Source organism: Nerophis lumbriciformis, linkage group LG26 (assembly GCF_033978685.3).
Source record: "Nerophis lumbriciformis linkage group LG26, RoL_Nlum_v2.1, whole genome shotgun sequence".
NCBI lineage: Eukaryota > Metazoa > Chordata > Actinopteri > Syngnathiformes > Syngnathidae > Nerophis > Nerophis lumbriciformis.
The window spans coordinates 31,765,001-31,777,500 of NC_084573.2; the positions used below are offsets into that span (position 1 = coordinate 31,765,001).

The 12,500-nt window shown below is 37.4% G+C and overlaps 1 protein-coding gene across 1 annotated transcript in view; it reads left to right on the forward strand.

Moving 5' to 3' along the window:
• The window catches only part of calm1b (calmodulin 1b), a 45,237-nt gene that overhangs the window by 27,580 nt on the left and 5,157 nt on the right, over nucleotides 1-12,500 (forward strand). The window contains exon 5 of the mRNA XM_061987016.2: nucleotides 11,169-11,275. Within this exon, the coding sequence (XP_061843000.1) occupies nucleotides 11,169-11,275 (107 nt within the window). The remainder of the gene's footprint in view (nucleotides 1-11,168; nucleotides 11,276-12,500) is intronic.

Genomic DNA, 12,500 nt, shown 5'->3' on the forward strand with positions numbered 1-12,500 from the left:
GCAGGTGCGACTTATACCCCGAAAAATACGATACATGCAAAATTAAGTTTAAAAAAAAGAAGAAAAAAAAGTTAACATGCTAATAGTTAGCATGTGTCAAGTACCAAGTGATATTACCGTATTTTCCGCACTATAAGGCGCACCGGATTATTAGCCGCACCTTCTATGAATTACATATTTCATAATTTTGTCCACCAATAAGCCGCCCCGGACTATAAGCCGCGCCTACGCTGCGCTAAAGTGAATGTCAAAAAAACGCTGCGCTAAAGTGAATGTCAAAAAAACAGTCAGATAGTTCAGTCAAACTTTAATAATATATTGAAAACCAGCGTTCTAACAACTCTGTCCCAAAATGTACGCAAATGTGCAATCACAAACATAGTAAAATTCAAAATGGTGTAGAGCAATAGTAACATAATGTTGCTCGAACGTTAATGTCACAACACACAAAATAAACATAGCGCTCACCTTCTGAAGTTATTCTTCATTCGTAAATCCTTCGAATTCTTCGTCTTCGGTGTCCGAATTGAAAAGTTGCGCAAGCGTGGTATCCAAAATGGCCGGTTCCGTCTCGTCGAAGTCATCGGGAGTCAGTGTCGCTGTTGTTCTGTGAATCCTGCCTTCCGGAAAGCTCGGACCACAGTTGTGACCGAAATATCTGCCCAGGCATTTACGATCCACTGGCAAATGTTGGCGTATGTCGTCCGGCGCTTTCTTCCCTGTCTTAGTGAAGGTGTGTTCGCCTTCGGAGCTGTGTGAAAAAAGCCACCCGGCCTCTTCGCGTAAACTTCCCTTAACCACTCGCTCATCTTTTCTTCATCCATCCATCCCTTCGAGTTAGCTTTTATGATGACGCCGGCTGGAAAGGTCTCTTTTGGCAAGGTCTTCCTTTTGAATATCACCATGGGTGGAAGTTAGCATGGCAAGCTAGAACCACAGTGAAGGATGACTTCTCATTCCCTGTGGTGCGAATATTCACCGTACGTGCTCCCGTTCCACAGTGCGGTTCACAGGAATATCAGCTGTGAAATACGGTAGTAATCCGTGTGCGGATGGAGAGATTGCGTCTTTTTATGAACCGGATCGCTTAGTAGGAGCCATTTTGTGGTCTTTACAGATGTAAACAGGAAATGAAACGTACGGTGATATCCGCGCGTTTTTTCTTCTTATTCCGGGGGCGGGTGGTAGCTTACAGTAGAAGAAGAAGCGCTTCCTGTTCTATGGGGGCGGGTGCTTTCCTTGGCGGTTGCTTGCGTAGAAGAAGAAGCGCTTCCTGTTCTACCGGGAAAAAAGATGGCGGCTGTTTACCGAAGTTGCGAGATCGAAACTTTATGAAAATGAATCGTAATAAAGCGCACCGGGTTATAAGGCGCACTGTCAGCTTTTGAGAAAAATTGTGGTTTTTAGGTGCGCCTTATAGTGCGGAAAATACGGTATACTTAAGGGGTTTGCTGCCAAATTGGCTAAAAAAGTAGACATGGTAATGTTGGCATGCTCACAATTAGCACGTGTTATATGACTAAGGTGTTAGGCTACAAAATTAGCACGGTAATGTTAGCATGCTAACAGTTAGCATGTGTCAAGTAAAAAGTTAAAGGATTATGTACTGTATACATGCAAAATTAAGAAAGAGTTAACATGCGTCAAGTACCGTGTTTTTCGGAGTATTAGTCGCTACGGCGTATAAGTCACACCGGCCGAAAATGCATAATAAAGAAGGAAAAAAACATAGTCACATTTTTGGGGACATTTATTTGATAAAAGCCAACACCAAGAATAGACATTTGAAAGGCAATTTAAACTAAATAAAGAATAGTGAACAACAGGCTGAATAAGTGTACGTTATATGAGGCATAAATAACCAACTGAGAACGTGCCTGGTATGTTAACGTAACATATTATGGTAAGAGTCATTCAAATAACTATAACATATAGAACATGCTATACGTTTACCAAACAATCTGTCACTCCTAATCGCTAAATCCTATGAAATCTTATACGTCTAGTCTCTTACGTGAATGAGAAAAATAATATTATTTGATATTTTACGGTAATGTGTTAATAATTTCACACATAAGTCGCTCCTGAGTATAAGCCGTACCGTCGGCCAAACTATCAAAAAAACAGCGACTTATAGTCCGAAAAATACGGTACCAAGTTATATTATACTTAAGGGGTTGGCTGCCAAATTGGCTAAAAAAAGTAGACATGGTCATGTTGGCATGCTCACAATTAGCACGTGTCATATAACAAGTCATATGACTAAGGTGTTTGGCTGCAAAATTAGCACGGTAATGTTAGCATGCTAACAGTTAGCATGTGCCAAGTCCCAAGTCTGAGGCATTCGGCAGTAAAACTGGCTAAACATTAGCCTGCCAATGTAAGTAATGCTGCCTGAAGATGGCCACGCTGATTTTGTTCTCGTCAAGTGGCCAACATTACTGTAGTTTTGGCATTTTTACTTCATTTTGCCATTTTTAATGCTTGAAAATGATTAATTTTTAGGGCAGACTTATGTAGAATATGCTTTCTTACAGATAGTGCTAAGCTAAGATGTGGATGTTGTGTTCAGTTAGTTACCATATTTTTCGGACTATAAGTTGCAGTTTTTTTCATAGTTTGGCCGGGCTCCAGTGCGAATTATATGTTTTTTTTCCTTCTTTATTATGCATTTCCGGCAGGTGCGACTTATACTCCGAAAAATACGGTAAACACGTATTGATAGACCTACATTGTATTGGTTTAAGTATCTTCCATCCATCCATTTTCTACCGCTTGTCCCTTTTGGGGTCGCGGGGGGGTGCTGGAGCCTATCTATGTACAAAATGTATCAATGTGGGCCCCCGCATCCTTCATTTCTTATGTATGCGGCACTAGCTGGAAAAAAGTTTGGACACCCGTGTCATAAAGACTTGATCAAAGTCCAAGTTATAGGAGTCATAAAAGACAATGACATAAAGGGCAGGATCTAAAGGTTACTTTTCAGTCTCCACTGACTTCATTATGGGCCTGCTGCGAAGGCAGACGCCACCTTAGAAGTATGCAAATTTCTCTTGTGCTATCATGCGTGTTACGCTAGCATTTTTGCAAATGTTATTCGTATTAATCATGGCTTTCCATACTTGATGTCATCTTTGAAGCGTGCTAACTTCTCCAATGTTACCATGCTAACTTGTTACGCTAGCATTTTTGCAAATAATTGTATGTAACCTAAATATCTTAGCTTTTGATTGACGCCATCTTAGAAGTACGCTAACTTTTCCTATGTTATCATGGTAACGTTTTAATGATTCCATTTTCGCAAATTGTATCCGTTTAAACCTAAAAATCAAGGCTTTTGAAAAAAAAAGTTGGCGCCATCTTAGAAGTATGTTAACTGTACTTATATTAGCATGCTATTGTTTTATGCTAGCGTTTTAGCCAATTTTGATCATTTAAAGTTAATATTCATGGATTTCAAGATTCAAGATGATTTATTGTCAATTCTTAACATGCACAAGACACATAAGAACTGAAAAGTATATTTTCGGCACAGTCCCACTACAGGGAGACAAGACAAGACCGCTGACGGAGCAGCCATTTTTACGGCGCTCCTTAAAAAAAGGTGAGAAAAAGGTGATATTAGGAAAGGGGGGGAGAGTAAAAAAATATCAGTCAAAGGCTGGATCCGCAAGAGAGGGTCCAGACTGAGTCCAAGGGAAAAAATCTAATTTGCAATGCAAACATAAACACGTTACATTTAGTCACAACAAACTCGCAACAGAGGGAGGGGGAGTTGGAGCAAACAAGCGGTGGTGAAGGCGGTGGTTGGGGAAGGGGCGGGTGCATGCGTGTATGCCCAATCAACTTGGGTGTGATGTTGAAGTGTTTTTGTGGACTGGGGCCGATCTCAAAGTTCGACACCAGGTGCTTGTTGAGAAAAAGACTTTACTCTCTTGCTTGCAAGTATGCTAACTTTTCTCATTATAACAAGCTAACATTAGCATGCAAACATTGTCTGCTAGTTTTTTTAGCTTCAATCAAAGGTTCACAGCTGGACCTGGGCTGACAAACTTTATTTGTTATTGACGATAAACGATATTGCCGACATTATTTACACACCAAATAACCACTGGTGTAATAATACATAATAATAATGCAAGTGCACCCTTTCAACTGCAATACGCTTGTATTTTTCGTATATTTTAACATTGTATTTGAAAGGTAAGCTATTAAAATGTTAAATATAATACATAAGTAAATATAATATTTAATACAATTAAATATAAATTCAATTAAAAAATTGATAATAAAAATTAAATATTAAATCAGCAAAATTTTGCACTTAAAAAAAATTAAATTAAAAGAATATATATATATATATACATTAGGTTAGGAAAAAACACAGAGGCTATTTCATCCCTACAAGCCTGTTTCGCAGGTTTCCCTGCTCTTCAGGGGATTTTATAAATTCTTATTCTATAAAATGGGGGACGGCGTGGCGAAGTTGGGAGAGTGGCCGTGCCAGCAATCTGAGGGTTACTGGTTCAATCCCCACCTTCTACCATCCTAGTCACGTCCATTGTGTCCTTGAGCAAGACACTTCACCCTTGCTCCTGATGGGCCTGGTTAGCGCCGTGCATGGCAGCTCCCGCCATCAATGTGTGAATGGATGAATGTGGAAATAGTGTCAAAGCGCTTTGAGTTCCTTAAAAAGGTAGAAAAGCGCTATACAAGTACAACCCATTTACCATTTACCATTTACAATGTAAAATTTTTAAAACATATATCAAGTTATAAAATATGTTTAAAATTTTATTTAAAAAAAAAAAAAAATCCCTTGGAGAGCAGGGAAACCTGCGAAACAGACTTGTAGGGATGAAATAGCCACTGACTTTTTTCCTGACCTAACGTATATTCTGCTCTACCCCGGTATTGAGCACTGTATAACGGATAAACCACAGAAACCTCAACTACATATATATATATATATATATATATATATATATATATATATATATATATATATATATATATATATATATATATATATATATATATATATATATTAGGGATGTCCGATAATGGCTTTTTGCCGATATTCCGATATTGTCCAACTCGTTAATTACCGATACCGATATCAACCGATATATACGGTCGTGGAATTAACACATTATTATGCCTAATTTGGACAACCAGGTATGGTGAAGATAAGGTACTTTAAAAAATAAAAAATATGATAAATAAATTAAAAACATTTTCTTGAATAAAAAAGAAAGTAAAACAATATAAAAACAGTTACATTGAAACTAGTAATTAATTAAAATGAGTAAAATTAACTGTTAAAGGTTAGTAGTAGACCAGCAGCACGCACAATCATGTGTGCTTACGGACTGTATCCCTTGCAGACTGTATTGATATATATTGATATATAATGTAGGAACCAGAATATTAATAACAGAAAGAAACAAGCCTTTTGTGTGAATGAGTGTAAATTGGGGAGGGAGGTTTTTTGGGTTGGTGCACTAATTGTAAGTGTATCTTGTGTTTTTTATGTTGATTTAATAAAATAAAACCGATACCGATAATAAAAATACCGATAATTTCTGATATTACATTTTAACGCATTTATCGGCCGATATTATCGGACATCTCTAATATAAAAATATATATATATACATACACACACACACACATATATTAATACATATTGATATATATGTGTGTGTGTTATATATATATATATATATATACACACACACACACACATATATATATATATATATATATATACACACACACATACATATATATATATATAATATCTGTGTGTGTGTGTGTATATATATGTGAGTGTGTGTGTGTATGTATATATATATAAAATTAAAAATAGTATTAACGCACCCAAAAGTACCGTAAATCGGTACTTATAGCGGTAGTTATAGCGATAACTTCCTGCTTCTAGACTGACGTCAGCTTGAGTCCATCCATAGGTTTTAGTGTTGCTAGCGTGATAAAATCCAACTTCCTAACACGTGAAAGCAGCAGTGTCATGTCAGCCTACCATCCATCAGCACCAAATCAATGCCTCCACAGGTCGCTTGTCCCGCGATCAAAGCGTCCTCCCGCCATCCTCAACGCCCCCCACCCCCGCCCTTTGACATGCGCCCAAGAGTGAACGTTTACGCACACGCATCGCCACACGCCATCGCCAACGTCCCCTCGTTCTGCCTCCGCCTCCCTCGGCTGATGCAATCTAGGTCAGACGGCAGCGGAGCCAGTCATGGAAAATAAAAGTGCTTACATAAGACCTCCCTGCTACATGCAGCCCCCACATCGGCGTCCGTGAGACGTACGCTCGCTCGGCCCGCCGGAAATTGCCTCGATTTACCCGAACAAGCGACATACTTGACTGACCGTAGGAGGAATGCTTTGATTGGAATAATAGTATCAACGTATCACATAGGGCTGGGCCACACAACTGAAAACTGTATCACGATACCTGGTTTTTAATCTGTGGATATCGATAATTCTTATTTTGATGATTTATTATATTGACCTACGCAAAATAAGGAGCAGGAGACAAATATATGACATTTTTATTTGAAATGTAACTTCATTATAATCCTCTCCGTATCAAGCATGGTCAATGTAAACAACATTGTAAACTTAATAATCAGGGTTTCAGCGGGTCATTAAAAAGCATTAAAAGTCATTAAATGGATTTGGCGAGAATTAAGACCTTAAATGCCTTTTTATAAAGAATTATATTCGATGTTGAGAGGCATTTATAAACATGTAATGTGTTCAAATGACACATGCTAGTTAGCTAATCACAAGTCGCCGATTAAAGGCAGCCGGAGGTTAAAAGCGTACCAAATTTCTTTGGCGTGACCAAAAAAGCAACTTCTGCAGTCGCCACCACAACTGGTAGCTGAACCCCGTATTTTCTGGACTATAGAGCGCACCGGTGTATATAAGCCGCACCCACTAAATTTTTAGAAAAAAGAGTTTTCCATATATTAGCCACAGACATATACGTTGTGAAATGAGTTATTTACACAGAAATATTCTGTAAATGTTTGTTTACATGCCTTAATTGTTTCCAAACGGTGTCTGAAACACGGCAGTAAAACGGCTGATCCAACAAAACAGAAGTCATCGTCATGGACCCACTACCTGCGGAAGCTAGCTCTCCAATCAGCTAAACAGACTCGATAACTCCACGGTGACGTTTTGGTGAATTTACTGAGGAATTTGTGAAACTGAAACAATAAAAAAAGAATGCCTAACACACACTCGTAAACGTGTTAGCATATTAGCTAATGCCAATGACGCTAGTTTCATTACATTACGGTGGCACGTACAAATATGCATGAAAACACTCCTACAGACATCACACATGGGACGGTTTAGTAAGTAAGAATTGTTTTAGTTGTATTGTAAAACTTACAAACGTTGCTTGGAGTGATGAATGAAGAATCCATTCAAATAGAAACACTATGAACGACTAGAAGACTAAACCGCAGTCCGGTTGGAGTGGGGAAAAAAGCACAACTGGAAGGACACTAGCACATCTGCAGTGAGGGAACTCGTCCAAAAGATTAAAAAAATATATAATAAAACACCTCAGCGTTTTTGCTTTTGAAAAAATGTAATTTAAAATTTTTTTATGGTCGCTAGCAAAATAAAAATCCATAAATTGAACACGTTGTTGTTAAATCGAAGGTGCACTAATTAGCAATATGTAAGAAATGCTTGATAAAGAGTAAGAAAATAGGGCAAAGTGTCAAAAAATAACCTGACAAAAACTATTTTCTGCAGGTTTAGTGGCAGGAAGTTACAGCTGTGCTCGAAAGGGTGAGCACAGCTGTAAGGTGGTATGGTATTAGCGGTCTTGCCTTGCATCATTTATAAACCACATTGGTCTGACTACGGTCCCTTTTGGAAAAAAATCAAAAAACTGTCCAGGAGACTTTTCCTCTTTCATCCACAATTATCTTCATTTTGACTTCCTCTTCTCACTCCATGCAGAGAATCAACTAAACGTGATAGCAGATACTGTTATCTGATTGGCTGTCAACGTGTCACTCCCACTGATCACTAATCACTTCCTTCGTCGTTCGGTTACCAGAGAGCGAGTGCCTTTGTTCGTGCAACTTTCGCTTTCTTCCGACGAAAACTAAATTATGGAAAGATGATATTATTATTACAATTGATAATGCTATGGATGACGTGTGTTATTGATGCGGTTTCGTTGGCCATGTTTACGTGCACACATACTTTTATGGCGGCGAGATGTTCTTTTCCGGCGTCGTAAACTCTTAAATTGGCGTTATAAAGATGCAGGAGGACAACAATCACGTGTGCAGAGAAGTAGTTTGATCACACCCTCTCCTCCAACACCCACTCCTACCTCCATCTCCTTCTTTCCTCCATGTTTCCTCCCGTCTTTACATCCCTCCTTCAAGCTTCCACTTGCTGTCCACTAGCAGCCTTCCCTTCACTCCAAAGTGCCTGCAACACATCAACAAAACATCAAAAAGTGCAATAAAAGAGCAAAACGGGTGGAAATGTAAGGAGAAAATGTTGCAGCTAATAACTTCAAACTGTCATTGCTGAAAGAATAATTATGAATCAAAATCAATGTGATGAATTATTGACATGCTTAGCTTCACATCAAATATTGCACTTGGAAATATTTTCTTAAGAAAAGATTGCGTATTTTGTGTGTGTGCCATGTAAAAAAAGAAAAAAGTTTTCTTTGACAAAAAGGGTATTAAATAAAAAAAACTTAAAATAAAAGCTTATAATCAACAGATCTGAATTTGAATTAAAGATTTATGCGTTTAAAGAAAAAACTTTTTTTTTTTAAATATTTAACACTTTGAATTGAGAATTTTAGTGGGATTCAAAAAAACAGTAAACGGTCTTTGCTCAAAAAATAATGAATTAAAATCAATTTTGTTATGATTTATTAACCTTTACAATGCTCCAATTACTTCACATCAAATGTTCCACTTTGAAATTGTAATATTGCCTATTTTGTGTGTTTGCCATTAAAAAAAACAACTACATTTTTATGACAAAATGGCATAAAACAAATAACATGAATAAAAAGTCTCAATGAATAAATCTTAAGTTGATTTAGAGATTTAAACTTTCTTAGTATATATATATATATATATATATATATATATATATATATATATATATATATGAATGAGAGCGATAGATTTATTTATTAAATAAATAAATCATGCTAAAATTCTCAGACCCCCGAGTCATAAATGTCAAAAATAAATCAACCATTTTTATTTTATTTTTTACTTTTAATGCTTAATCTATGGATTAACATCAGATGTATTTGTCGTCGACATATAAATGTTTTTATTTTTCCATAATTTATGTCCTTTTTGTTAAACACCTGTTTATAGCAAAAACACAATATGCAACATTTTCTCAAATTATATTATTAATATTTTAATTGGATGTGAAGCAGTGGACGCTTTAAATAGGTCACAGCATTGATAACATTAATTTTGATTTATTATTATTATTTCGAGCAATAAGTTAAAATCCCACAAAAATTCTGAGGGTTCCACTCATACCTCATTTAATGAGGTAATTGAATTGTTTAATAGGTCAATAATGTATAACATTGATTTTAATTCATTATCATATATATATATATATATATATATATATATATATATATATATATATATATATATATATATATATATATATATATATATATATATATATATATATATATATATATATGATAAATTAAAATCAATGTTATGAATTATTGACCTATTAAACAATTCAATTACCTCATTAAATGTTCCACTTGAAAACATTTTGGGGGGAAATATTGCATATTTTGTCATAAAAAACAGGGTTTTATATTGACGAAGGCATGAAACATCTATCCATCCATCCATTTCCTACCGCTTGTCTCTTTTGGGGTCGCGGGGGGTGCTGGAGCCTATCTCAGCTGCATTCGGGCGGAAGGCGGTGTACGCCAAAAAAAATAATGTCGACAGACATGAAGGTGATTCATTGAAAGTAAAAAAAAAAAAAAAAAAAAAAAAAAAGTGGGATTTATTTGTAATACTTTCATGACGAGTGCTCTTTTGGCGAATTTTTGCGTGATTTTTTTTTAGTTTGTTTAAAAACTGTCATTGCTAAGGGGAAAAAAATGAATAAAAATCAATGTTATGATTCATTGACCAAATATTCCACTTTGAAAACGTTTTTGTGGAAAAATATTGCTTATTTTGTGTTTTTGTCGATTAAAAACTTGTTTTCTTTGATATAGACAGATCTGAATTATTAAAAAAAAAAAATTAATATAGGACTTATTTCTAACATTTCTATGATTGAGACCCTTCTGGGTCCCTGGAACTAAACTTGAGGGGCCTTGAAGGTAAAAACAAACTATATTGTATTTGTTTTGAAAATGAAAAATATCAAAATGTGTGCGGGCTTCAGTGTAAAAAGTTTGGACACCTGTGCTTTCCTTCACAACTCGGGTTAGAGTCCTTGTGTTCGATACCCGGTCCTTGGATGGTACCCTTGGCCATAAGATCACATCCCTTTTTGGTTCTCCCAGCGCACAACACCCACCCGGTCTCAAGGCGCCCTCAATCGTGGTCTAATCTGTGCAATCCCCACGTCCGTCTGTCCCACCCGCTAATCCCACAGTGTCCCTGACCTCCCACTCCAAGTGCATCACACTTTCACTCACAAGACACTTCCATGTCCTATCATGAAACAATACAAAAAGAATGCCATTGTAAGTTAATAATACTAACACAGACACTCGTAAACATGTTAGCATATTAGCACGCACAAATATGCATGAAAACACTCCTACAGACATCACCATGAGACTGTTTTAGTAAGTAAGAATGGTTTTAGTTATATTGTAAAACTTACAAACGTTGCTAAGAGTGATGAATGAGGAATCCATAGCAGTAAAAACGTTATGGACAGCCAGAAGACTGAACGACACTTGTACCTCCGGTCGAAAGCTCGGTCTCAACCTGCCGTGTGAAAACCAGCATTTGTCAGTTTTACTTTTCAAGGTGTTTTTCATCAGCTAAATGCTTTCCGCTAATCTGATCTGCTTTCACGGAATTGCAATTTGGATTAAACGTGCGCCGCTTTGATGGTTGCAGGAAATGGAACCATCGACTTCCCAGAGTTTTTGACCATGATGGCCAGGAAAATGAAGGACACAGACAGCGAGGAGGAGATCCGTGAGGCTTTCCGGGTATTTGACAAGGTAAAGCACCAAAGTGTTGTCCGACAAACAGAAAAGGAGCAAGGACCCCAAATTAATTTGCTTTAAATGAGCTGCTACTGAAATACTTTGCTATATACTGAGATATTCAATAATACATCACCGCTGCTAATCGCTAGTTGCTACCTGGCAGCCTAATGGATGCCTGGCAACTAGCTACTAAATAGCGAGCTGGCAACTCGCACGCTAATTGCATTAATTGCTATATGGCAACGATCGTGCTAATTGCTGTCTGGCAACTACCATGCTAATTGCTGTCTGGCCACTAGTGCCTTCCTCATTGGCTGACAACTGGCACGCTAATCGCTAGCTGGCAACCCGTGCATTATCTGTTAGCTGTCAACTAGCACGCTAATCACTAGGTGATAATTAGCACACTAATCGTTAGCTGGCAACTGCGACGCTAATCGCTAGTAGACAATTAGCATGCTAATTAGCTTGCTGGCAACTAGCGCACTAATTGCTAACATGAAACCCTGAATGTAATTCTTCTTACATGGCGGCCATGACTGTGTCATTTCTGAAGGACACAACAAAGTATGACATGTGTCAGAGAGTCAATATGCATTTCATAAACAATGAAACTGCTGCAGTTCCTCTGCCCGCCTCCTGGGGGTCACGGCCCTTGTTGAATAGCTGTGCACTAAACTATGTGGACGCGCCTCTTCATGTTTTTTACGCTTGTATCGTTGTGGTGTTGTATCGTTATGGTGTTGTATAGTTGTGTATGTGTGTTGTGATGATGTTGTATTGTATCGTTGTGACGTTGGAGTGTTGTATAGTTGTGTACGGGTGTTGTGATGCTGTATTGTATGGTTGTGTGACGTATTGTTGTGATGTTGGGGTGTTGTATAGTTGTGTATGGGTGTTGTGATGATGTTGTATCGTTGTGACATTGGGGTGTTGTGATGTTGTATTGTATGGTTGTGACGTTGTATGGTTGTGTGACGTTGTATTGTTGTTGTGATGTTGGGGTGTTGTATAGTTGTGTATGGGTGTTGTGATGATGTTGTATTGTATCGTTGGGGTGTTGTATAGTTGTGTACGGGTGTTGTGATGTATTGTATGGTTGTGACGTTGTATTGTTGTGGTGTTGTATAGTTGTGTATGGGTGTTGTATAGTTGTGTACGGGTGTTGTGATGTTGTATTGTATGGTTGTGACGTGGTGTAGTATGGTTGTGTGACGTTGTATTGCTGTGGTGTTGT